This window comes from Anopheles coluzzii, chromosome 3 (assembly GCF_943734685.1).
Source record: "Anopheles coluzzii chromosome 3, AcolN3, whole genome shotgun sequence".
Lineage (NCBI taxonomy): Eukaryota > Metazoa > Arthropoda > Insecta > Diptera > Culicidae > Anopheles > Anopheles coluzzii.
The window spans coordinates 23,580,499-23,608,496 of record NC_064671.1 but is presented as its reverse complement, the minus strand read 5'-3'; the positions used below and the strand labels follow the sequence as shown (position 1 = coordinate 23,608,496).

The window sequence follows — 27,998 nt, the reverse complement described above, 5'->3', positions numbered from 1 at the left end:
GGCTTTATTTATTTTTTTCTTCTCCCCATTGTGTCATTTGTTGTTGTTCTAGAGCGCACGCACGCCAGTTCCGCTGCAGTTTTCGGGGGGTGATAAGCGTGATTACGGGAGTTAGAAGTGCGAATCAATCGTTTCCCCACGCGAAACAGTGCCACTGCTGCAGGGATATCGAAATACCTAGCTCGTGGTAGAGTGAAGCGAAAAAGAAGCGAAAGTGATACGAAACCGAAGTGAGTGTGAATTTATTCACGAAAAGCGAAACGTCGAAATCAAAAGCAGCAGCACACACACACTCGGGCCCGCACTGATAAGCGTGTGCGGTGAATCTTTTGCAGAGTGTGTAACAAATTTACCTTCCCCCGCGGTGCGCACCAGCTTCCGTGTCCGATTGTTTCCGCCAGGTGGAGAAGCAAAAAAGCAGCAGCAGCAACCGCAAACGGAATGTGTGCGAACGTGTCGTGTGTTGTGCGCGCTGCCAGCATGATGTCACAGTGTGCTACGCTGTGCAGTGCCCCACGGATGCCACCGCGGCTTAGTCACCGGATAGGTGGGATGGCTGGTGCTTCCATATCCTTCCACAGCACGGCCCAGCAGCAGCAGCACCGGGTCACCCAACACCAGCCAGCGCGAGTCGCCGCCCGAACTGGATACAACCACCACCTCCAACGGCAGCCCGTGATGGCGCGGGCGTACTTCTTTCCGGGAGGTGGCCCGGTGCGGTCCTACACCCAGGCCGCCTCGACCCTCACCCGGGAGCAGCTGCACGATCTGGTGTACAGGTTAAACGAAGATGAAAGAGAATTGCTCATGAACACGCTCAAGCAATTCGAATCCAACAAAGTGAAGGCAAAGTTTGAAGGTGAAATTTAACACTCGGAGCCACTCAAGAGGGGGCGCGCTCCCGTAGATGTACTTGATCCTTTTGATTTTCCCGAATTCTCGATGTTTCATCCCTCTCTGTCTCACTCGCTCTATCTCTCTCTCTATCTTTCATTTCCCCATCCCTTTCCCCGGAAACGGGAGCAGAAACGTGCGCGGCGCCAAATGGGAAGCGTGCAAATTGAGAATTGAGCTCTGGCAGTGGCGCTCGGTGGGGCACCACACAGGCAGCAAAAATAGAAAATGCCACAAATTTTACGCCTCACCGCTGGGTGTTTGCACGCGAAATGTAAACAAAGACTCGCTCGCGGTTCAAAATGTGCGTTCTGTGCGCGTCCCACAAACGGCGCGCGCGAATGCCATCATGCCATCATCATCATCATCCCACCGTCCCACAATGCCAAGCAACAAGTTCTCAATTTTCTTCCCATCCGGGCACGTTTTGCTACTTTCCTTCCTCCCTTTCCCCTCCTACTTACCGATTACCGACCCTGCGTACCCTGCGTAGGACAGTGAAGAATGGATGATGATGAACTGAAGATGCCGAGTAGAGCGAAGAAAGGCTCTAAATCGATGCGAATTCGATATAGCTTGCGTGGATTGAAAAGGAAAAGCAAAAATGGGAAGAAAATACTAAATCAACCAAAACCACCATTCTTCATCTGTGTACGTACCGTGGGTACCGGTGGCTCCGGTAATGATGTAATCAATCTTGAACAAGATAGTACCCATGTTTCCCACAGCCCACTCGAACACACTTCACCCTGCACAAGCTACAATGCGATACCAAATGGATTCCCGAACCAAAAAAAAAAAACAAAAAACAAACAGAACAGAACACCTCGTCCAAGTAGCCCGAGTACTTCTTCTCCTTCTTCACACGTTTTTATACTCCCCGCACACTCCTTCATTCTACTGTCTTATCAAACAGCATTCAGTACCTGCTATCCGGGTAACCTACGAGTAATTGTCTTACTGCGGCAGGTTTGTTGCACGTTGCGGCACTTGTCGGCTGTAATCAGGGCTTCTCTCTGTATGTTATCTTCTGCTCCTAGTAGGATCTGTCTACATAATGTCTCTATATCAGCACACCTACACACACTCTATCGCCTCTTCTTTCAAACTCTAGCTGCTCTTCTCACCTCTTCTACTGTACCACTACAACTGTATTTATCTATCTGCGCGATTGATGTGATTTTAATTTAGATGTATTTTTTCTTGTGATAAGTGGTAATCGTGCGTACTTCTTTTTTACGTTCCTTTTTTTAGTTTTCGTGTGCTTTCGATTAGCTCTGTACAGTTTACGTGACACTGCAAATGGGCTTGCTTTATTTGCACTGTTACAGCAAGATTATTACAGCAATAAGGATGGTTTATGATGGGAAACATACCCCCACGGGTTGGTTGCGCAAGATTTGGGAAGAAAAACTGGAACTGCAAAAGCTTATTTAAGTTCAACATAAAATATTTTAGACTTTTTTTAAATCATTTTCTGCTTCCCTAGTGATCGCATTATTCGAGGAAAGGTAAAGTTTACCGTAGATAGCATTACGTATTCCTTTTGTAAATGTATTATAAGACCCCTCGAAAAAGGGTAACGTTGGCAAAACATGACCCAATGCTTATGCTGCTTTTGTTAGTTTGACCCCCGTTGAACGCGCTCTTGGAAAAGCGATCCTTCGAGTGGGAAGGTGCCTACAAATGGCAAACTTTCCCTCTCTCGCTCTCTGTCTCTCTCTATACCCCAGTCTAATGATTGTTCATTCATAGCTTTATAATACCCTTGACAATTGAGTGGTCTAGGCGGTCCAATCCCGGGAACGAGCCCTGACCGTTTGCAATAGCAGGTGTAATGGCGTGATCTCACACGCTCGGCCGTGTAGCTCTCCTTTTGGCCAGGTGCCCTTTTAGCAGGATGGATTGTGGGTGTATGTGTGTCTGTGTAGACCGTCCCCCGACCGTCATTAGTTGCGCCGTCCCCCTCCGTCCGTCCCCCGTCCAACCCTCGTGTCCAATCCCCTAGTACTAATAAAGCAATGCCTTCCCCTGCTCCCACCGAAAACGACGACAGTCGAGGAAATGTCGCGCTGCTTACTATATTATTATATATTCAAAACCCTCCTCCCTCCTCCTGCATCACACATAGGGCAGTTGGCAGCAACCGTTTGGCGAAGTAGATTCGGCCGTCCAGCAAAGCTAAAGCCGGTCCTGGGTGATGTAGATCCGACCGGTTCCTACTGCGCGGTGCCGGAAGATTGGCTGCAAAAGAAGTTCGGTATGCTTTGTGTATGTTTACGTTTACTTTTATTGGTTCTGTGGTTTGGCCTGTGTTTTTTTTTTTTTGTTTTGTTTGTTTAGTTTTTGTTTACCTTATATTTAGATTGCTCTGCCATAAGTGCATAAGGTTTACATTTTACGTTGTTCCCCCGCTTCATTTATTCATTGCGTTACTGGAGATGACCGGCGCGTAGCAGGGAGATTAGTCGAGTGCTTCATTTGTATAACATTTTTGGGTTGCCCCCCTTTTCGTTCGCTTACTACTAACCCCTTTTGTAATCCATCATTTTAGCGTATGGTTAACCTGGGCGGGGTGGAGGGAATAGGTTGACAAAATAACCTTTAGAATAAGTAGTGTAAGGCGGGGTAATTGTATTATATTAATTTTATCTTAGTTTATTATAGCAACTAATAAGCAATTTTGGGCAATTTACTTCCCTTTTGTTCAGTACCGTATGAATCGAACCGAACGACTATAAGCGAGTTTTTAAAGTATACTTTTTTGATTACTTTTTAATATTTTCTTGAAAGTTTTTTCAATTTTTCAAGCTTTGCTGAGCTATTTTTTATAATGAAAATCGTACACTATTACAGGGTTTTCCAAGTCAGTTTCGAACCATTGTAACCATTGTTATTCACCGCGTGCAAAATTTTATTCCACATCACTCTGATATTTCACTTCCGTCATACTTATTTTTAATTTCTTCAGCATGATTTTCAACACTTCAGCGAGTTGCTGCTGCCATCGTTTATTCACCGGGGGTTGAAGCCGGATCTCATCACTCGATGACATCTGAAGTGTTGAAAATCATGCTGAAGAAATAAAAACAATATTACAGGGTTTTTACGTCCCTTTTGAATGTGCACATCGTTACAGGGGTTTACAAGTCAGTTCCGAATGTAAACATTGCTATTAACCGCATCCAAGATGTTTGTCAGCAACTTTCAAATGGTTTATTTGTTTCAAAATGAAATTTCAGTTCAACACATGATTTTCAACACATCAAAGAACTGTCAAACTCAATCCACCTTAAGTCGTGTTGAAATTAATGCTGAAGAAATTAAAAATTATTATGATGGAAATGAAATATCAGATTGACGTGGATTAACACCTTGCACGCGGTGAAATAACAATGTTTCGAAAGTGACTTGGAAACCCCTGTATTCACCGTCTGCAGCATGTTTTGTCAGCAGCTGTCAAATATTGCATTTTTTTTTTTATTTCTCGTAAGGACGGCCTGGTTGGCCGTATCATTATGGACTAGACTTAAATCTAACATTGTTGGTTCTATTGTATTTCTTAATATCTATGGGCTGGCCGAAGCACATTTCCTTGCTCGGCTTTCTGCACCTTATTCCGGGTGGGCTCGGATTCTGTTGTATGCCAGCCGTTCTCTTTCCATAGTGTCTATGGGGAATTCCAGTATTCCCATCCAAGGGAGCAGGGATTTAGTGTATATGGCATCGACACCGTATTTTACAGGTGTTAGGTGAGCGATGGTTTCCAGCATCCGGGTTGTCTAGTGCTCCGCGATGGCTTGGTTGTTCTAAATCACCACTCTGAGCTCGTCATGGTGGTGAGCTTCTGCCCCAACCGTCGGTTATGTGTTCAGACTGCCCGAGGATCACTAAACATAATTTAACATACAACGTAGACAATATACTACACACTAAGATTACTACTAACAAATATGCTAATAGGTACAATAATACATAACCGGGTAAATATGTACGCGCGAGAACACTAATAAGCGTCCACACGGCTACGCGTGTGTAGATGTGGATATAAAAAAATCCACATGCACACACGCACACCCATGCATACACCTACCCATGCACACGAACGCCCATACACCCTAAGCCATACATGATCATACCTATACATTTATTGGGTCTCTAAACATGTAAGTTCGGTACGTGATTACAAGGTGATGCCAACCTCCTTAGCATATCTGTGCAGAATTCTCGCGTATTCGTAGTCCCTTTGACCAAGGATGTCACGTATTGGGACTTCAGGGTTCCTCCCTATTGCTTGAACCGTCGATAGTAGTGCGGGTCTTGTTGTTTCAAACTCCACACATGACCATATGACGTGGTCGATGTCGTGGAATCCTTTGCCACAGCTACATACATTTGTATCGACGATCCCTATACGTTGTAGATGTGCATTCATCGCATAGTGGTTTGACATGAGTCTTGATGTCATGCGAATGAATCCACGATCTGCCTGTAGGCTTTGAAACCAAGGACGTTGTGTCACCCTAGGAGAGATGGAGTAAAGAAATCTCCCGAGATCATCGGCATCCCACATGCTCTGCCAACGAGCCATGCATAATTGCTGTGGGAAGCGGAGGAATTCGTGAGGCTGAATCGATCGTTCAAAGGAATCGCCCTCAGAGGCGCCTCGTTTGGCCAAGAGATCTGCCCTCTCATTGCCAGGGATTCCGCAATGAGCAGGTAGCCAGACAAGCGATATTCGAAACGCTTTATTGAACAGAGAGCTTAGTGTTTCTAGAATTTTTTTAATAAAGTAATCAGAGCTCTTTATCGCCTCCACGGATTTCAAAGTTTCGACAGCACTGAGACTGTCAGTGAATATATAATATTGATCCGGAGGGCTCGCGCTTATTAGAAGCAACGCGTAAAATATGGCAGCCAACTCTGCGACAAATATTGAGCATGGCTGTCTCAATTTGAAGAAGGCTTGTTTGGATGTATTATATACACCAAAGCCCGTGCCCACGTCTGAAAAGGATCCGTCCGTAAAATATTGTTTTTCGTTGGGATGGCCATACTTGTTCACAAAAATGCTGGGAATTGTCCTCCAGCGAAGATCGTTTGGTATGTTCTTTGTTTCCTCTTGCAAAGAGGAATCAGTTACCAAAAGGGAATTGTAGGACTCCGGTAGATTGGCGCAGCTGATTGCTTGTGAAGCACTAGGGTTAGCCTGTAAAGATACAAAATCCTGATATATCTTCATGATTTTGCAGTTAGAACCTGCCTCTTGTAGGGATTTGAAATTATCAATCACTAGTGGATTAGATACTGTGGAACGAAGTAGAAGGCGAAGCGATAATTGTTCAAAACGCAGTTTTAGCGGCATCACTCCAGACATCACTTCTAGGGACATATTATGGGTGGATTTCATACATCCCAGCGCAATTCTAAGACAACGATATTGTATGCGTTCTAGTTTTATTAAATGCGTCTTGGATGCCCAATGGAAGCATATGCAACCATATTCCAAGACGGATAAAATCGTTGTCTTATACAGTCTTAGGAGATCTAGTGGGTGTGCACCCCACCAGAATCCCGTGACTGTTCGGAGGAAGTTAATTCTTTTGGCACATTTTCTTGCCAGTTGTTCTATATGTGACCTCCACACATTTTTGCTGTCAAACCAAACCCCTAGGTATCTAAAAGTTTGGGCAATCGTGATTTTTTCTCCATATAAATTTATGTCAAACTTTGGTTTGTACACGTTCTCACGCCTATTTTTTGGTGTATCGTAGTGAAATGAAAAAATAAGCATTTCAGTTTTTTCTGGGGAAAACTCGATACCTAGGTTGTTTGACCACGCTTCCAGATTGTTCAGCGTGGTTTGCAAAGGATTTTGAAGACCTACGATGTCGTTGCTAGCGACTGACACAACACCGTCGTCTGCCAATTGCCTTAGGTTGCAGTTTGGGGCAAGACATGAGTCGATATCATTTACATAAAAGTTGTATAAAATGGGGCTCAAACAGGACCCTTGTGGTAGTCCAAAATAACTGATCCGTCTTGTTTGAGCGAGACCATTATCGAAATTCATTGCTTTTTCAGAAAGGAGGTTGCAAAGGTAAGTGTTTAGTTTAGGACTTAACCCCGCGTTTTGAAGTTTTTGACCTAGTATGCTAATCGATACTGAGTCAAATGCCCCTTTTATATCTAGAAATACAGAGGCCAACATCTCTTTACGAGTATGTGCCAGCTCTATTTCTGAAACTAGAAGCGCTAAGCAATCGTTTGTACCCTTACCTTTGCGGAAACCAAATTGGGTACTGGACAACAAGTTGTTAGACTCCAACCAGTTGTCCAATCGAAAAAGAATCATCCTCTCGAACAATTTGCGCAAGCACGATAGTAGGGATATAGGTCTATAAGACCCGTGCTCTGATGACGGTTTGCCGGGTTTCAAGATGGCGACTACTTTCACCTCTCTCCATTCTTGCGGGACTATATTGAGATCTATCATTTTGTTAAATATCATCAATACCCGCTTCTTCGCCACGTCTGGAAGGTTTCGGAGAAGACTACTCCTAATCTTATCCAGTCCGGGGGAAGAATTATTGCAAGAGAGGAGAGCTAGGGATAGCTCGACCATGGAGAAAGGTGCATCCAAGCTAGGATCACTGCAAGGCGCATGTTGTTCAAATTTCTGCGCTGGAACGAAATCTGGACAGATTCTTTCGGCGAACTGAAAAAGCCAGTCTCCTGAAAATCTTTCGCTCTCATTTGTAATTGTGCTGTTTCGCATCCTTCTACCCATTGTCCACAACGCACGTAGCGAAGTGTCAGGCGGGAGGTTTTTGACAAATTTGCGCCAAAATCCTCTCTTTTTCGCTTTAAGTAAGTTTTTACATGTTCTCTCCAGTGCTTTATACTTTTCGTATAAGGCAATGGAGTCATGGAGTTTATATTGTCCAAATGCCTTTCGCTTCGCTACGTATGCAGTTTGGCAGTCTCTGTCCCACCAAGGAGTGGGAGGCTTGGTATGCGTCCTTATTTGGCGGGGCTCTCTTGTTTGGGCTGCAAGAGCGCACTCGTTTACACAGTCTACGAGATTTTTGTATTCCACTAGTGGGTCAAAAATGGATGTCACAGATGGCAGCCTCACTGACATAAGTGCGTTGTATCTCGTCCAATCAATATTCCTTGTCATGTCGTAGTTGACCGGTATGCTATTGATTGGGCGCCTTCCAGTAGTGATTTTAATTTCAATCGGTAAGTGATCGCTGCCATTAGGGTCCTGGATAACCTTCCACAAAGTATCCAGAGCAAGCGACACTGAGCATAGAGACAGGTCTATTGCACTGTCACGCGCCGAAGGCCCTGCCACTCTAGTAGCATCGCCGGAGTTTAATATTATCAATCTATGGTTGTCGCAAAAGTCCCTAATGACTGGAGCACGTGAGTCGTCTCGTGTGCATCCCCAGTCGTATCCATGAGAATTGAAATCTCCCAGGATAAGAAAAGGTGTTTTCATTGCAGATGCTATTATTTCAAGATCCTTTTTGATCTTCTCAAGTTCAATCTCGGCTTCCGGTGGGATATATACAGATGCAAAGGATAAATCAAGATCGCCTATCTTTGCCTGGATTGCGACACATTCAATAATTAGTAGTGAGGGGAGGGGTATTCGAAAAAATTGTATGTTTTTTCGTACTCCTATGAGTACTCCCCCACCACGCCTAACCCTATTTATAGTGTTTCGATCTTGGCGTATAATGTTATATCCGTGGAAGGTAACTTTTTTATCAGGGGAGAGCCAAGTTTCTGATAGGACAAATACATCTATGTTGTGCTTGTTTACCTGTACTTTAAACATATCTATTTTTCCAAGAAAACTTCTACAATTCCATTGGAGTATGTTAGCCATGGACGGGTTAATGTTCCAATTGTACCAACGAACTCAAAGCAGGCCATTGCCCAAGCCATTGCTTTATTGCGCTGACCAACATTGGTCGTGTCATAGCAATTATGCTTTTCAATGGTTCTGGAAAAGCCAGCGCTGTAATCATTGAGTCAATCATTTCTGATATGGACAGCGACTGAACCTTTCGTCGAGGTTTCTTTTTTGGCTCTGGCTTGGGCTGGGGATTTCGGGGGAGGGAAGGAGAAGGGAGTGATGGAAGATCCTCGTCCAGCGAAGGATTGTTAGGTTTTCTGGGACGAGGGGCACGTGCTAGACGAGGTGGTGCCTGGGGAGGAGAATTTTTCTTCTCATAACGTAGAGAAGCTTTCTTCTCCTTAGGAGGCGTAGCCTTCATAGGGGTTTTCCTAGGACGACGACGATTCACGGATCTCTTCACTCTTATTATCACCTCCGAGATTTTAGGGGCTGGTTCCTGGTTTACCGATGTGAACTCTTCAGCTAGCACGCTGTATGTGTTTTCGGTCGAGCTACCATTCGCTAGAACTGCAGCATATGACCCACGGGCCAATTGGTACTGGGCTTTTTTTAGTTCATTTTGGGACTTCTTGTACACCGGGCACTCTTTTAGTTCATGCCAATGATTTTTACATTGAGCGCATTTGAATGGCGCCGCAGTGCAATCCGAGGACGGATGTTGACCTTGGCATTTAAAACATTTAAACTTGTTGCTGCAAAAGTCTTTTGTATGACCTATTTCACTACATTTCTCGCATGTTGGAATCTTGGGAACAAAGGGTCTTGCAATAGGAATGCGGAGTCCTTCGTACACCAAGAAACTAGGGAGTACAGTTCCCTCAAACGTAACGCGCTTTGATTTTGTTTCCGTGTACGTCTTTTGCCCGTTTACTGTGGAAGAGGTGTAAAGTGGTTTCACCGCAATCACCCTCACCCCTGGAGTGGAAAGAGTCCGGAAGCACCCATTCCCAACTTTAGCAGTTCTTCGGATGGAATATCCAGATCCTCTACGACACCTGCTACCTCAACTATTCCACCTGGGATATACACCCGGTAGTGATCAGTGAATTGTGGATCAGCTGCTATAGCGTTCGCCTGCATTCGGTCGCTAACGGTGATTCGTATCCGGTTAGTACGAACACGAAATACATCGGTTACCGCAGGATAGCTTTTATGCAGGGATGCAGTTATAGCCACTAGGTTGAGCTCACTTTTTCCGGGCATCATGAAGACACGAAAGTCTCCCCGGTAGCAAGATGGGTATTCACGATGTCTTGCTTTGTCAGTCGACATTGGTGTGACGGTAGCAAGAACTTTTTTGCAACTGGTTCCTTCTTCTACTACTACGGGTGCTTTCCTTTTCTTATGGGATACCGTAGTGAACCCTTCATCAGAGGAAATCGTTACAATTTCCATATTGGCCATATTGGCCACAACAGTTGGGGGCAAACAGATATTATTATTTAATAGAAATACCGCGGAGAGAAATGCAAGATAAGAAAAAAAATGAGAGAGAAAAAAAACAAGAACAAAATACTAATACGCACAAAACTACCAGAACTTTGTCATCAACCTATCATCACGCACTGATGTCTACTCACAAAGGCGGAGACTGTAACGGTACTATGTACACTCTACACTCTACACACTCAGCACAATACACACTTGCCACACTGCTTACGCTAGGCATGTGGTGCGTTATACGAAATACACTCGTTACACACAAGTAGGACTTCACACTCACCACCAGGACACACAGTGATACTACTAAAAGGGCAGTCGGTGAACTTTCGGCTTTGAAGCACGCGGTGAAATAACAATGTTTCGAAAGTGACTTGGAAACCCCTGTATTCACCGTCTGCAGCATGTTTTGTCAGCAGCTGTCAAATATTGCATTTACAAAACAATAATTTATCAGTTCCTACGTATGATTTTCAACACATCACACAATAACTGTCAAACTCAATCCAGCTTGAGGCGGGTTGAAAATCATGTGGAAGAACTGACAAATTATTGTGATGCCAATACAACATTTGACAACTGTTGAAAAACAACTTGCAAGCAATGAAATATATTGTTGACATTGGAAATTGCAAAGTGTATGAAGAGCAGGAGGTCTCGTCCCATACAAATTGACAACTAATTTCGGAATAAAAAAAAGTTCCTTTTGGCAGAATGGGTGAAATGAATTTCCATAGGAACCGTTCGCTTTGTTCTTAGCAACACATACGTAGTACACATTGGTGTCCTCATCGACGGCATTATGTTGATCCAAAAATGGATTTTAATTAGTTCAGATTTGGTTTAGCTTACAATAAGAAATATTTTGAGTGCTTTTTAAGGTATTTCAGTGCAAATAACGAAGATTCTGAGATTGTTTGTGTATTAGGCAAGTCTTCACCGCGCGGCTACATGAGGTGAAATATACAGCGAAATGAACTATTTGACAGCTGAAATATCTGACAGGTCCAGCTAAAGGGTTGGGGGAGACACAACATCCGCTTTCGAAATTCTATTAAAAATAATATCTTCTTAAGCAGAACATTCCCTAATTGGAAGAAATTATGAACTGTTGACTCAAAATTAACGAAGTACAGGCGGTCCCCGAGATACACGGTTAATGGGGACCGAAAACGGCTGCAAAATACCGCGTATCTCGAATTTCCGCGTAAGTCGAATCTCGTGATTTCCAGCTAAAATTTCACTAATTTTCGTGTAATTTTGCAAGTAGGGGGCGGTTTTAGTCACTTTATGAGTTATTTGATATGATTCTGACTGAATATAACAGTTTTAAACTTTTTGAAATAGTTTCTAACATTTGATCGAAACGGAAATTATTTGGCAATATACAATTGATGTGTCAAATCAGTACAATTTGCTCAAAGAACTGTCAAATTTAGAAAATCGCGTATCTCCGAATCCGCGTATAAGAGGTACCGTGTATCTCGGGGACCGCCTGTACTCGATATTGAAGTTATTTAATGGATTTAAATACGATTTTGTGGACGTTATTTGTTTACATTGTACATCAGTTGGTTGCTATGATGCTTTATCCGTCAGATATTTCGCCTGTCAAATAGTTCATTTCGCTGTATATTTCACCTCATGTGGCCTCGCGGTCAGAAAGCTTGTTTGGGGAAATGTTTTCACCCATGCTGTCAAAAAGTGACGTTCAACTTTCATACACTTTGGGAAATTGACTCGGAAAACCCTTGTGTATGATGAAAAGGAAATATCAGAGTGATGTGGAATAACTTCTAGCACGCGGTGAAAAACAATGTTGACATTCGAAAGTGACTTGGAAAATCCTGTATGTGTTTTAATAACATGGTGACCCTAATCGTATTACTACCAATTTGACATAAAACTATTGAATTACATTACAACTATTAAAGTTCAATTACATAAGAAAAAATATGAATATTCAAAACAAAATTTTAAAATGTTGGAAAACGATATTTATAGAAAATTATTTGTGTATATAATATGTAAATTGTGAACTGTCTTATATTAGTTTACACAAATCTTTCTCCAAATTTTTGATTTGAAAAAAAAAACACATCAAACATGAACAAGTTAAACTTGGTTAATCTTTAGGAAAATTCATAAATGAAGAATTATGATACAAAACACAATAAAAAAGAGAAAAAAAACTAATATAAATACACTTCCCCTATCACTTTTTCTATACAAAAAAATAAAAACGACCCAAAACTTGTGTGAAAACTAATCAAAAATAGTTATAAACTTTAAGTAAAAATAAGTAAAAATGATCCTGTTTTTTGTTGTGTGTTTTCTATCGTCAAACCAGTACATAAACCGTTTAAATCAAAATTACAATCCTATTGCACAACTTACCCCAACCTGTAATACGATTAGGGGGGAAAACACCCCTTTTTACCACCCTTACCTGCCGAAGAATTTAGAACGCTTACACACCCAACTATACCTTACGTACTATGTAGCCAGATTTGGTTTCTCTTCTCTTTTTCTGTGCGCTTCGTCAACTTCTTCTTCTTCTGCTACACACCCATATATGCCTAGACGCAAAATTAAGTCAGTTGGTGTGGGGGCAAACAGGGCACATAAATATGCGATTTCGGTAGGTTCCTGTCGCTGTCTTACGTGTATGTGTACTGCGAAATAGGTGTGTGTGTGTGTCGATGTTGTATGTGGTGTATGTTGGCAAAGCGGTAGTATGTTTATGTATCGGGTAGGTCGGTACAGAAGGATACCGTTGGCAAAAATTGAACGATCCCCATAGCATTCACCCATAGACCAGCGCCCAATCCAGCACCACTAGACCCCGGGAGCTAATTTCATGTTGCAAAACCACCTCCCGTCCCGCCCCTTGTATGATTCGTGTGCTCGCTGTGTAAATATTGATTTTGCATTATATTGACTGTTGTTTGCGTTGCGCCAGATGATACAACGCGCTCCCCGAAAAGCCAGTGTTTGCCAGCACTTTGAGGTGCTAAAACGATTGCATTACATTTAGTGCTGCAAATAAAGGTGAAAGTATGTAGTATTGAAAAACAAATTCAAAGCCAGATTAAGTAGAAATTGTAAGATACAGGGCCAACACCGAAAAAGAGCGGTCGAGAGACGCTCAATCAGTGTAAGGATTAAGCTTTCATTACAAAATTAGCATGCTGCTGCTGCCGCCAAGCAAGCAGTGAGAGCTGAGAAAGGGCAAAGCCAGGGAATTAATTCCGTATTCGGCAAAGCTTCATGCTTTTAGGGGTTTTTGCATCACAATTAATCTTGTTTGTGGGTGGTTGGTGCTTCGTACATCAAGCGCTGCTGCCGTGGCTGCGTTAAATTATGTTCGCCCCGCCATGTGACGCGCTATTTATCTTGAGACAAGGATCAGCCAACCTTCATTACGGCTCTAATCAACCCGACCGTTGCATTAATCATCGGCAGGAGTGGCGCGGCTGGACGTGCGCTTGGACGTGAGCGGCATGTGTATGGAAAAATTAGATGTACTTTCTGCGACTGCGACTACCGTAATGAAACATTGATTGGCGGCGGGTAGCACAAACCGCGATGGAACAGCGTGGCGTTGCGTGCTGACCCAACGATGGAACGATCTATTTGCTGCACACACACGCGCGTGCTCTCTGTCTGAGCGGATTGGCTTTGCTGGTGTGGCTAATGATTGCATGACTTCCTTGTATTGATGGGTTTTAGATTGGTTTTAGCATTTTCCGCCCTTCCAGTTTTTTGTATCTCTTGCTTCACCTTCGCTTCGTTAAGCTGACACCGACAAGACAAAGCATGTTCTCGTGAGAGAATGTAATATTACAAAACCCGGGCAAGGGCAGCATCGGGGGTGGCCAAATTACTTCATAAATTCGCATGCCACACGTGCTGTTGTTGCTTGTTCTATTTTTACCCGACGTACGGGGATGACCACGATGTCTGCTACCTATAAAACGCGTGAAAATGTGTCCATAAAATAAAGTGTGTATGAGCTCTCGTGCGTATTACATTAACGCCTAATGTGTGTGTGTGCATGCAACACAAACTCCACAACAAAACACTCAAAACGATAAGGCTGAAACGCGCTGTGTACAACTAAGCACTGGAGAGTTGCCCTCGAGCCCCACTGTACAAAGCATGGCAGTGAACAACCCCGAATGTCTGGTTGCGAATGATTTAATTTAATGTTTTATTATATTTTCTTTCTTTTTCTGGTGTTGTTACGCTTTCCTCCTCCATGCTCCTATCGAGCAGCGAGTGGACTGGCTTTTGATGTTAAATTATGCATGAAACGAATTTAATTCTGGTCTTCTGGCTTCCCTTCTCATCTTTGCATGCTCTTGTTATCCCACTTTCATCTTTGCTTGTGTTGTGTTTCCTATATACGAAGTTAAACATGCGCCAATCGTCTTGTAAATCCGTAGAAGCATTAGAAGAGCTATGTTTTAGTGCCGAAACAAAAACAACCCTGAAAAGACACTGTAATGTGGTGATGGAGATAGGTGATGGTGGCCACACTTTTGGTGCAATTATTATTGTTGTAATTTTTTGCTTTCCTCTATACTAATCGATATATTTTGCTTGCCTACTCCACATGCCAGCCGAAACAGTGCCAGTACCACCGACTTCGGACCTCATGAAACGTAAGTAACCGAATTTGTTGAACACCGTTTTCTCTCTCCACACACACACTAATGGAGACGCATGGTACTTTTCAGCTTGAAGCATGCATTTTTCACGGAAACCATTTCTTATTACAGCGGAAGTCTCGAAAAGAAGGAGCGGGAATTTAATGTGAAAACTTAAACACTTTAACACAACAGCAACCAAAAAAAAACAAATCGTTACCTGCTGTTCAAGTGACGAAACGCAAAACCGACGAAACCAGTTGGCAAATTGCTTTAGTAGAGGAGCGACATGAAGATAGATGGTGCCCCGGTGCTGCTGCTTTTTCACAATCTGTCACCTTTTTGGGCCCCCGTTGCATTGCTTGACGAAAGAATGGAGCAATAATTGTTATTCAGCTTCAGCTTTTATTGCAACCATCGGGGAGAGAAACTCGTTATTGTGTGTGTGTGCGGAGAAGAAACTGCCCCTGGCATCTGCTGCCGGTGCTTGACAGCTAAAAAGGAAGAGACGCGCCACAAAAGCATTGTGATTTCATTGCCATGCCAGTGTGGGGGACGAGTTGCTCGAGCTGTTATCTGGAGCCGGTGTACGTTAGATAGACGGTTGGTTTTTATTAGTTTTGAAGCTGTTTTTTGTACAAGTTTGCGCTCCGTGCGCTTCAATTTTTGTGATAAGCACCGGGTTTTAAACTCATTTTGGCTAACAAAACATAGACAAAAAAAGTTTGAGTTATACAATATTCCTATTTTACTAACAATTATTGTAAATGAACCAAGTTTCAAGTATTATTAGCCCACCGAATGTTTGTTTTAATTGCAGCGCACGAAATGTAAACGAAACGAACAGAGCAATCCGACTGAAACTTTAATTGAAACCAACAACACGAACCAACGCTGGAAAGGAATGGAATGGTAGCATTAAACCCGTTTGAAATAACACTTCTGCAATTGCTAGTAGTGGTAGCTTGCACACACACACTCAAGCATTCGCAAAGGATTATCCCTTTATTCAACTGATGGCGAAACGCGCTCGCGTCCAATTCCCGCCCCGGCTGTTCTGTCGTGCCGTATCAGTTTTTCCGAACTGCTCCATATTTCGCACTGCGTGTAGTAAGGTGTGCACCATTTGTCGACTGTGTGCATGCGGCCCTTTCACTTACACCTGTGCTGGGAACACGTCGGTTCTGGCGTGGTGGCGTTTGATAAATCTTTTCCACTTACATCCACTTGCACGGCGCGCGTTTGCCACGCGGCTCTGCGTTTTGGCGTACTCGTCGTCTGAAAAGGGCTCGCTTTCCTCCACTCGAGAGGGCAAGTGGGTGGAAATAAGCAGGAGAAAAAAAAAGTCAGCTTTGCTATGGTTCTAGTAGTGGTGCAAGTAGTCGACAGACAGGGAAAAGAATTGTTGATTCAGTGAAAGGAGTGAGCTAACTTGCGCCGTGTGTGTTTGTGAGTATGGCAGTGGCAGCTACTTGATGAGCTTAGCGAAGAAGGACAGCATTTGAAGAAGAGCATATCATTCGTTCAAGGACCGTTCGGCCGGCACAGAAAGGATATGGAAAACGGGGTGCAATCCCGTTGATTGAGAGCAGTAAATGAATCATCCACTAATTGAAGGCCCGTGATTGAGCGGGCACATATCTAAACACAGCTAAAACACAGCGTCCCCCTTCGCTCTGTGTTGCCTTTTCCATCTCGGTGCGGATTTTCGTATCGATTTTTCTGGAAGCGAGACGACGACAGCCGCCTTCCGTTATTATTCAAACCAAATTGACTGTGGCTACAGGTTACAGGCGGCACGAAGCAACAGTTGCCAAACCGTTAACGCTTTTCGAATTGATTTAGGGCGTGCGGGCGGGCGGTCGAGCGAGTTTGTGGTTCACTGCATTGTAGTATACCCTTTTTTTGTGTGCTATCCTCGGGATATAGAAAACCGGAAGCGCGTATTCCGGGAGTTGGAAGGTTGCGGAAAGGTTAAAGTAACTTTTGTTTGGTCCCGGTAGCCTAACCGCCTCCCCCGCAGCATTGTAACATAATACGGTAGGCAAGAGAACAAGAAGAAGAAGAAGGAAAAAAAGCCATAAACTCACACACATAGGCACACAGTAGAGTATCAAAGGGCAGATAGAGATAGAAATTTAACGTTTTGTTGAGGTCGGCGTTTGTTAACTTTTAACCGCCTGAGAACTCTTGGGGCGTTTCCGAATACAGCTGCATTATCCCGGAAATCAGTGGAGCGCCCTCCCTCTGTAAGGGGAAGGGAAGGGCGAGGCTGAAGGGATCTATCATCATGATTCTGCGGTTTCTGCGGGGCCATTTTGCCGCCGGGGAGGGCAATTTCCGGACAAAGCATAATATTTAACAGCTTTGTGGTGGCATAAATGCACCTTTTCTTTCTACATTTAAGCCAAACCCCACAAAACTTAGGTGAGGTCAACATCTCTTAGATTGCTCCCCCTCCCAAAAAAAGAAGGAAAGTTCAAGTAAGGTTTTTTTTAAGTTATTTCATCATTTGAAAAGATAACAAAACCCCAAAACCATTCCCACCGCCGGGGAGGTTTATGAAATTATGCACAATCTCTTTGCTTCTCAAGATTGGAGTTTAACGTGCTGGAGACAAACATCAATAGCGCACAGCAAAAGCAGTAACAGTAAGCAAAAAAAAAACGTGCATAAACTTTCAAAGGAAAAGATTTTTGTTTTGCACAAAAAGAAAAAAAAACGGAAAGCTCTCGTTCAAAAGAATGGAGCCGTTTTCGTTGTCCTTCGCTAATGAGATACTGCTGCCCGGGGAGAGTAACGTTCCACGTTGGCGAATGGGGTGCAAAATGTCGCCCAGCGACCCCACCCATCACCACTCCTTCACCAAACAACTGGTGCAAACTGGTTAAGTTTGGAAAAGTGTTTAAAGTTTTAATGACGTGCATTATACCACCGTGCCTTCGTCGGCGTTGTCGGTTGGGTTGTGATTTGTGTGATCAAAAGGTGGAAAGGCGGGTTCTTCGGAACACGTTTGACATGTTGGGACACGCCAATTAGTTACTCATTAATTGATTTAGTACATACCCCGTACTTTGCATATTTTATGTCATGCTTTAACGGATCGGGTGTTTGATCGGGGGACCTTTGCAAATGCGCCATGTCGTAAAAGGTTAAGTTGGAATTAATGGACAGTTCTTCTTAACAAAAAAAAACATTACAGGGTTTTCCAAGTCAGCTTCGAACTTTAACATTGTTATTCATCGCATGCAAAATGTTGTTCCACATCGATCTGACATTTCATTTCCATCATAATAATTTTTAAAATCTACAGCATGATTTTCAACACGTCTCAAGCTGGCTTGAGTGTGACAGTTCTTTGCTATGCGTTGAAAATCATGTATTGAACCTGAAATTTCATATTGAAACAAATAAACCATTTGATAGCTGTTGAAAAACATCTTGAATGCGGTGAATAACAATGTTTACATTCGAAACTAATTTGGAAAACCCTGTAAGCATATATTTAAATTACAAAACAAAGTTATGCCTTTAAATAATTCTCTGACAATTTTTTAATAGAATTAATTCCTTAACTCACTTTGTTTATGTTATTTTTTTGTTTTTAAATTACAGTTGGATTGGTGAACGCCCTCCCATTCATTGGATTTGGTTTCCTTGACAACTTTACCATGATCATTGCGGTAAGTACTAGTGTTGGAAGCTCGGAATCGGACCTACCCGATGTCGTGTTCGGAATCAATTCCGGATCCGATTCCGCTGCTGGAATCGATTCCGATTCTGGAGTCGATTCCGGAGCCGATTCTCCTGTCGATTTCGGAGCCGATTTCGGGAGTTGACTCCGGAGCCGATTCTGGAGTCGGTTCCGGAATCGCTTCCACGATTCGAATCGGCACCGGAATCGGAATCGATCTAAGTATCGCAATTTGGCCCGATAACGGAATCAGGATTGTCTCCAGCAAAGGAATTAGCTCCGGAATGAGAATCAGTTTTTGAATTGCAATAAAAAATTTCAGAAGCGAAATCAGTCCGAGAATCTCCATGAGAATGAATCATTTACAAGTAAACTTTGATTCTTTGCGGCTATCAATACGAATGGACCATCACGGACCATAAGGATCATCATTGAACCCAAATGCCTGTGCTTATGGAGATGCCGAAACCGACTCCTCTTCGAAGCCGATTCTAATTTCGGATCGAATTCCGATGCCGGAGCTGATTTCGATTCCGGAACCGATTCTTATTCCGGAACCGATTCCGATTCCGGAACCGATTCCGATTCCGGAACCGATTCTGATTCCGGAACTAATTTCGATTCCAGAGCCGATTCCGTTTCCGAAACCGATTCCGATTCCGGAACCGATTCTGATTTCGGAACCGATTTCGATTCCAGAGTCGATTCCGTTTCCAGAGCCGATTCCGAAATCGAAAGTTTCCAGAAAACTTCGGAGCTAGCCGGAATCGATTCCGACAAAAACATTTTTCCCATCACTAGTAATCACAACAACACACCCTTTTTTCCCATCGAGTAGCAGTCGTTTACGGACACTTGCTCGTTCCTATTGCTTGCCATTTGGTCGTACAACTCTCGCTCTCCAAAAGGTGTATCCGTATACATTGAATTTCCCCTTTCGTTTCGTGCCATTTCCAGGGCGACTACATCGAGCACACGCTCGGGCTGTTCATGTGCATATCGACGATGGCGGCGGCAGCACTGGGGAACACCATCAGCGACGTAATCGGCATCGGGTCCGCCTTCTACGTGGAGAAGCTGGCCGAAATGAGTGGCGTGAAGCCGCCGAAGATGTCGCCGATCCAGCTGGAGATGAAAGCCAGCCGAAGGGCGGCCAATTTGGTAAGCTTTGGTGCTGGAATGAGCGGGGAACTTTTTTTTTCTGTGTGTGTTACGGCTGAAAGCACTCGAGCGTCGAAATGGCCACGAGTTCGCTCGGCGAGTACGTCAATGGAATAATTTATGGGCATGAAATATTTTCACACCTCACTGTCCCGTCCCGAATAGCATTGGTATTTTAATTTCAAAATACATTGCGCCATACATACCTTTCTGTTGGTGCGTTTCGTGCCCCTAACCAGCACCATTTTTCCATTTCTCAAGCGGAGACGAATTCATTTTAACATTTCTTTCTTTTTTGTTATTCTTTCCAACACGCACACACACACACACACCCGGCGCCTACTGCGTGTAAACCCCCGCACACAAATACACAATGTTGTGCTCTAGGGACGAGTGCTGGGTATTACCATCGGATGTCTACTGGGAATGTGCCCTCTATTATTCATGAAGGAGGATAAGGAGAAGGAAAAGGACAAGGATAAGAACAAGCCGTCGGAAGCAAGTGCGACTGATGCTGCTGCTGCTGCTGCGGATGGTGTTGCGAACATTGTTGCCGTGAAATAAGCCTCCGTCAGTGTGCAAAAGGTACTGAATTTGAGCTGCGCTGCTGATGCTGTGTGTTGTTGTTGTCGGGGAGGCAGACATTCTGTGGTTTACGGTCAATTTACGGTGGCGCTTCACACGCGTGTTGCTCCACGCAATCGGAAATTTAAATTAGCAAACCTTCCAGCTCTCGTTCCGACCCATCTCCCTCCCTAGCGTGGTTCATATTTTACGTTGATTGATCGATAACGACCGCGTTTGTTTGAAATTTCGAAATCGCTTCGGGCATTTTACCGACCAACGAAACGAACGATAGTAGAGCATCGTGCTCGATGAGAGAGGATAGATTGGCGGTGATACCCTCCGCCAGGGAGCCATGGCTGGGTGGTTTAGGAATATGTAAATATTATCAGTTGATCGAATCCAGTACTACCCGAGACACACGACACGCTTCCCCGAAACGACGTGCGATGTGATGCGTATCGCGGATCAGTGGTATAGGATTTATCGTTCCACCGTTCCTCGCTGGGAGATAATTTGCACAAGGATAGAGGAGTTATTCGATTAGCCCACTGCACACGATTGGTGCTACTGTGTTATTACTATTGCTATATTTATTAACCACCACTCTCAACGCAACGCAGCAGCCCACAATCGCTTTCCTGTGTACTGTTTGAGCGAAAACAATACGACTTAGTGCAACGTGCTTGTGTTTCGGTTAGTGTGTTACGATTGTGTTTCAGATTAGTATCGTTAAGAGAATGGGAAGGAGCAGCAAACTTTGTTAATGATTAATGTTCTAGGCAAACCTGTTACCTACTAGTAGCGGAATGACTAGTCAAACTAGTCCCTATCTATATAATGTGTTACTGTCGACGCAATAGAGGAAACAAAAAAAAAAAACACGCAACAAACGATATTACTCCTCGGCTCGGGATGAGCGTAGTACGTACGCGTCGTGCTATACTAAACTAATAGACGAATTAAGAATTCGATGACACAACACCAACCAGCCAGCCGTGACCCACTCTAGTAGCATCAGGCTTAGTTTAAGCGCTATTCGAACACGAGAACGAGTTTTGTTGCTTGCGATTGATTGCGATTTGAAAGAGTAAAACTATCCACTTTCTTCCCAACTTTCGGCGACGACTTTAAAAGGAGAGATGGCGGTTTATTAACGAGGTTGAGAAATTACTTCGAAAACAAACAAAAAATGCTATTAAACAAATTATTAATGTCACTTAGGGGTATGTAGGCGAGAGTGCAGTGTAGTGTAATTGGGTCCATTTAAGAACAAAACAAGAAAAAAAGATGCAGGAATACTTTTTATTAGCGATTAGAGATATTTAAACACATTGGTATTAGCTTTCCGCTAAATCCGTGACCAATTTCTCAAGTATGTACTAGCAGTAGTAATAGTAGTAGTAGTAGTAGTAGTGGTAATAGTAGTAGCATAGTAAAAGCAGATATAATCATCGTGTTCGTTGGTGTGAATGAAAGCTTACCAAAATTCTTCTCTTTGCGCCATTTTGCAGGAAAGCAATAGATTACAATATACCTCATTAATTTCGCATACAAGTATTTACTTACCGCACATGCTGCGCCGCCGCCCTCCTGTGTGGCACACTAAGGTGAAACGCTTTCGCGGAAAAACTTTCACTGAAACCCGTAAGAATGAGTTGGCACATTGGCAAACGTTTCGCTTTGCATTGTTTTTTGTGTTTTTTGTTTTGCGCCACGCAGTAATAAGCAGCATGGTTTAGGCAAATACCAAGTGACCGAGATCCATTCACACCTTTTTTTTTGCCTGCGCGGAGTAAAACCAATAGAAGCAAGTTTTTCGTTCCATTTCATTTTTTTGCTTTTTTGTTGCCTTCCTTATTGCCAACAAAAAAAAAAACACCTTACGAAACAAAACGATTCGGAACCAAGTTCTTCCACACACACACACACATTCCCTATTCGGCGCGCAGATATTTTTGACTAAGCAAAAGAAGGAGCTGTCGAAAAAGGCGACGCGCCCCCCAAATGCTCCATGTAAATCCCTCCATGTTAAGCACAATAATATTCTAAACATGATATTTCTACTTCCCCAAAACCTACACCTCGGCCTTACACCTTTACCTATCTACTAATTATTCGAAGAAGAAGAGGGAGAAGAAGAAAACAAAAACAAAAATCTATAGTATATCGTTGAATTGCTTAAGAAAATGAAACTATTTTTCTATCATCCTTCCTCCTTCTGGCTGGCCTTTCGTCGGCAAGCAAGCAAGCAGTCAAAAAAATGGGCAGCTACCACTAACTAACTAACTACTAAAAGAAGGGGGTTGGGCAAGTGCAGCCACCTTCACAGTACCTAAGCATAATGGGTCAATTTTCTAGCCACACAGCGCCACCTGGATACTGTTGTCCCTACGTCGTCTTTCAACCTACTACTACGTACTGTCGATTAACTTATATAGCGTATGAAGGGGGACATCCTGCCCCAAACAAATTAAGGGGGACTTAACCTAATAAACCACACCATGATGCACAATGCATTTGCAGCATACATAACGTAACACACAGACACACACACACGCTGTATTCTAGCTATTATAGCAAGCAAAACAAATTGACAATTTTTGAATTATGCTGTAAACTGCGCCAGGAACCGGAATCGCGGAGCCTAGTGTGTTGAATGAAAACAAGTATAGTCTAGAAAATAATCCCGTTCTAATACCGTATTTCCATCTCCAAGAGAGCGATTGCTTGTGAAGTATGTAATGCTTTCAGCTAGATCTTCCAGTTAGCAGAGTTCAGCGAGGGGGAACGATGGTCAAACCGATGCTCAAATCAAAACAAAACAATGAGATCACAACACAGTCTCGCATACACGCACACCGAATAATATATGAATATATAGTAGGATATTATAGTATTAAAAATACTACTACTAATACACACTCTCTCTGTATCGCTCTCTCTGGTGTCCTCGACACTCGATTGCATGCGCATACACGAACACGACAAATGCGATAAAACAATACAACAATCGACGAACAGCAATAGAGAAACTAGCAAATATTGAAAACCGAAATGTGTACCAAAATAAACAGTAAATTCATTATCATATTCAACCTTACGATTTGGCGATTCTGTCGTTTCTGTGATATTGGTTTTTATGGACAATTGTTGTTGTTGTTTTTTTTTTTTTTTTTGATGATTATCGCTATACAAATTCTTCTACTAAATTTCGTACGAATTGTATCGGATACATACCCGAATCTGGTCCAAATATCATTTCGAATCCGAATCCGGAAAAGTTCCAGGTACCAGTCTTGGAAATAACTGATGTTGGGAGCTATACCTGGATCAGTATGGGTTCATGATCGATTCCAAGTTCACCATCAGTTCCAGGTCCTTTATGGGTTTACTTTCAATTCTAGGACCGATACGGATTCATGAGTAGTTTTGAGGACCGGTGTGGGGTCAGTGTCAGTTTCCAAGTCCGGTATGCATTAAGTATCAGTTTCAGGACCGGTATAAGTTGAAAATGGCGCGGTCTGGTGGTACAGTCGTCAACTCGCACGACTTAACAAACATGCCCGTCATGGGTTCAAGCCCATAAATAGTAGTGATATGCTTTCCGAGTCCGATTCCTACTCGGGCAAAATGGAACCACTAGTTCCGCCCGGAGTCGGAGTCGTCCTGAGTCGTCCGGGGCCGGCCGGAGTCGATCGGGATCGGAGTCATTCGGCGTCGTCTAGAATAGTGTTGGGTCAATTTGATTCAGATGCATGAATCTGAATGAATGTTTGGAATGATTCAATGAATCAGAATCTCGACCGGAAAGATTCATGTATCTCAAAAGATTTTTATATCTCGAAAGATTAATGAATCTCAAGGATAAAGAATTCATTAAGATGCATAAATCCCTGGAGATATATGAATTTGAATGGATTTATGAATCTTTTAGATTCAAGAATCTTTGAAGATTTGTGAATCTTTGAAGATTCAACCTGAGATTCGAATCACTCATCACTGAAGATTCGTATGAATGAATCTCAACGAAAGATTCATGAAACCCAACATTAGTCCAGAGTCGATCGAAGTCGAGTAGTGTGGTTTACAGGGTTTCCCACGATGTATTGGTCAGTTCCCATGATTTTTTGGTGCGTTCCCACGATTTTATGGTCGTATCCCATAGATTTTTGGTTCGTTCCCATAATTTTTTGGTATTTTCCGATTGGATATCAATACAATTGGACCAAACAATTCTGGGAAACGACCAAAAAATCGTGGGAACGCACGAATAAAATATGGGAATCCATTAAAAATTGATGGGTACCAACCAATAAATCGTGGGAAACCCTGTAATGTACTTGTGATCAGTCATTTCGTTTCGTTGTGTCTTTCCCTTTGCGCGTGCACCTCGTATACAGGCCTTTGTTCCGAAGACCGACTCCGAACGACTCCGGACGACTCCGGACTACTCCGAATAATGCAGGGCGAACTCTACCTTCCCGAGTCGATTCTGAATTTATTGGAGTCGACTCCGGATTTTTGCCAACTTTACCCATCACTACCGGATAGACTATACCCCCATACGTACAGGACTGACTATCCTGCTGTGGAGCGAAGCCCACTTCATTAGTGGGTACAGAGGTAGGCCTTGACTGACAGCTGTTGTTATGCAAAAAAAAAAGATAAAATAAGTTAATATTAGGTTCCAGGACCGGTATGGAGTCATGATAGGCTCCACGACCAGTAAGTGTTCATGATAGATTCCTGGGCAGGTATGGGTACATGAACAGTTCGAGGACCGGTATGATCAGCATCGCTTCCTGGGTTCGGTTTGGGACTCAGTGTCGAGCCCTGGACTTGCATAGGTTCATAGGTGCCAGTCCTGCAGGCATTAGGTCATGTGCAGTTCTCGAACCAGAAAAGGTAATGTATTGGTGTCAGGACCAGTATGGGTTTAGTGTTGGTTTTAGGTCGCTTAAGGGCTTGTCATAAGTAACTCATTTTAATTGAGTTTCGATACCATTGTTTTCGGCTTACTCTTTACAGTAAAGGGGATCGTTGAATATTACGCGATTCGCGAAAATTGCGTAGCCCTGTAACCTCTTCCGATTTTCGTTCTTTTTTTCGGACCTTTTAGATGTATATTTCACACACACACGCGCGCCTTTCTGTATGTATTGTGGTCCAATAATAAAATTTATTGCAAAAGCATTAAACGGATTTTTAAACTAAAACAAATGGAGAATTGTCACAATTTACAGTACACATATTCAATGTAAATAACATATATCATTAGTCCTGTTTTTGAAATAATGTTAGCTTTAAAACTCGAGGAATGGAACGAAAGGTACGCTTTTTTGTTGGGGTTTTTGGGGTTTGCAATTGCACAATTCATTGATTTCATGATTTTAAGTTCCTTTAAACGAAACGAATGCCATGTTTTGTTATTAGTCGTCTATCCTACTGCGGTCAGTGTTTGACGCCGGGGGCGGGGAGGGGGTATACGTTAGAGAAACTTCAGCAGCGAACTGAACATGTCGTACGTTTTCTTGTAATGTTTGTAGATACCGTCATAGTTGTCGTGCTGCTGCTCAGCGCTGCCCTCCGCACACCATCGCCCACTGCCGCCCATCAGTGGAATGAAGCAATCGTACGAACAATTTAGAGATCCAGCGTGGCGAAGTTCCAGCGAGCGATCGTTGTTCGATCCGCCGTCGCTCGGTGCCCGGTCCGACTCGTTCCCTTCCTGCTCGGAGCGAAGGAAATCAATCTGCTGCACGAAATTGTTACCACCGGCAGGATCGAAAATGAAGCGTATGTTGCGATAGCGGTAGGGTAGTGAGAAAACGGTCGCTTCGTGATGTTCGTTTGTACTACTGTGCCAACTAGGATTGTGCAGCTGCTGTTGTTGGTGGTGATGGTGGTGGTGATGTTGGTGCTGCTGCTGCTGCTCATGTCCGGCAGCAAAAGCAACCTCGCAGTCTTTCAGTGCTGTTTTTATCTGCGATGCGGCAAGCGTGCCATTCGAGATGCAGTCTTCGAGTGTGTTTGTGTCATCGACCGTCGCATGATCGAGCCGACTGTCGACCCCCGTTGGCTGTGGTGACGACAGCGGGTTGCTGCTGCTGCTGCTGCTGCCCTCGAGACTGGTCGATGAACCGCGGTACAGTAGGTTGCCCGGGAGATGAAGATTGCTAGCTAACAGGAAGGCTCCGGCAATGGTCATCACGCTGGCGGTGTAGCTCAGCGCGAGCACGGTGCTGTAGTGGATCAGCTGCTTCGCCATCGCAAATGAGGGTAGAAAGTTGATAAGCTCGGTGTACGTTAGCCAGCCGCGTGTGAGGCCCTGCCGTTTCGCCAGCACCTTTTCGACCGCTTTCAGCTTCTCGAAGAAATCGTGCTTGGAAACGTAGGCATTCCAATTCTACGGACCGAAACCGAAGATTTATAAGTAAGCAGCCTGGGGGGAGGGGGGGGGGGTGTGGTACGAACTGACAAAAAAACAAATGATTTACCATTGCGTCCAAGAATTCCAATTCCAACGCTTTCATCTGATCCGGTGTCATGTTTCCATACTCTGCCCAGGCACTTAGATAGATGTCTTCGTCGTAACCGCAGTAAAATTTAGTGGAGACCATCTGTTAAAAAAAGGGGGAGAGAAGAGCGATGACGCCAAAGCATGAGTAAAGCACATCGAACAAGAAAGTTGTAGCTGTGTGAAAGGAAAAGCGGGCGAGCTGCTGCTGCTGCTGCTGCTGGAGAGAAAATTAGCAAGCTTTCTTGTGCGTGCTTAGTGAGCCGTGAAATGCACGCCTCTTCTACCCCTCCTGTTCGAGAAGCTGCGTGCCATTCGATTCCAACCAGAGCGAAGCGCGCTCGCTTTATCAGCTTTACCGACAGCAAAACTGCCAATTCTACTTAGCGCTACTTACCATCGACACTATAAATAATTCCGACGGCGTTACGCGACGTACAAAGGTCGGATCGGTGGCGTTCAACCGATCGAGATAGATCATCGCCAGGATGAGCGAGCATGGCGTCACGGACAGGTTGCCCACAGTCGCAAAGTTCAGTCGACTGAGGGAATGGCCGCGGTGGGTTTCGGAAAACACGTCCGCCGCGTAGTCGGCCAGCGGGCGGCTAATCTTGGTGCACCGTACCTTGGACGAGCCGTAGTACAGCGTTTTCTTGATGCGATCGAGAAACTCTTCATGATCTATCACCTGCAAAGAGGAAACGCGAACACGGCCCAAAACATGACCATAATTAGACCGATTGGCAGTGAGGAGGAGGGGGATGTTCGCCGTCAAATGGAATGTAGTATCGCCTGCGGAAGTGCTCGTCTCATTACCACGGTGTCGGTGATGTTCGGCTGCTCACATTCAATCATTGCGCACACTTTACACTAAGCAAACACCATCGATTGAAAAGGGGGGGGGGGGTAACTTCTGTTCCAGGTACGCTGTAACTTCTGCACTGCACAAAGCGCAATATAGTGTTGCTTGTAATAAACTTGCGACGAAGAAAAGAAAAACACGCGCGGCCCCGCTGCTTCCGATGGTGGGTCGCAGAGTGACTGCAGCCATGCGAGCGCGAGGTACTGTCGTGCTGTCCCGTTTGACTGCTGCGTTTGACGTTCATCGACCCGGTGCAGAAGTGTGACCAGATTATTTTG

At 43.9% G+C, this 27,998-nt stretch overlaps 2 protein-coding genes across 4 annotated transcripts; one reads left to right on the top strand and one right to left on the bottom strand.

Annotated features, from left to right (window-relative positions):
- The first annotated feature begins 21 nt into the window (after positions 1-21).
- Positions 22-23,441, top strand: LOC120955968 (transmembrane protein 65). Of its 3 annotated transcripts, XM_040377254.2 has the most exons (7): positions 23-230; positions 376-859; positions 3,026-3,154; positions 14,893-14,934; positions 18,535-18,602; positions 19,571-19,774; positions 20,162-23,441. In XM_040377254.2, exons 2-7 carry the CDS (start codon positions 442-444, stop codon positions 20,336-20,338), a joined length of 1,038 nt encoding a protein of 345 aa, XP_040233188.2. In that variant the 5' UTR covers positions 23-230; positions 376-441; the 3' UTR covers positions 20,339-23,441. The 3 variants fall into 3 exon arrangements, with proteins under 3 accessions (XP_040233189.2, XP_040233188.2, XP_049466177.1); XM_049610220.1 differs by having other exon boundaries at positions 23-859; XM_040377255.2 differs by lacking the exon at positions 3,026-3,154 and having other exon boundaries at positions 22-859.
- Positions 22,204-27,952, bottom strand: LOC120957198 (protein CNPPD1). The gene is made up of 4 exons (XM_040379265.2): positions 27,675-27,952; positions 27,256-27,546; positions 26,839-26,961; positions 22,204-26,747 (listed from the first exon to the last, which is right to left on the bottom strand). Exons 1-4 carry the CDS (start codon positions 27,711-27,713, stop codon positions 25,830-25,832), a joined length of 1,371 nt encoding a protein of 456 aa, XP_040235199.2. The 5' UTR covers positions 27,714-27,952; the 3' UTR covers positions 22,204-25,829.
- Between the last annotated feature and the right edge of the window lie 46 nt (positions 27,953-27,998).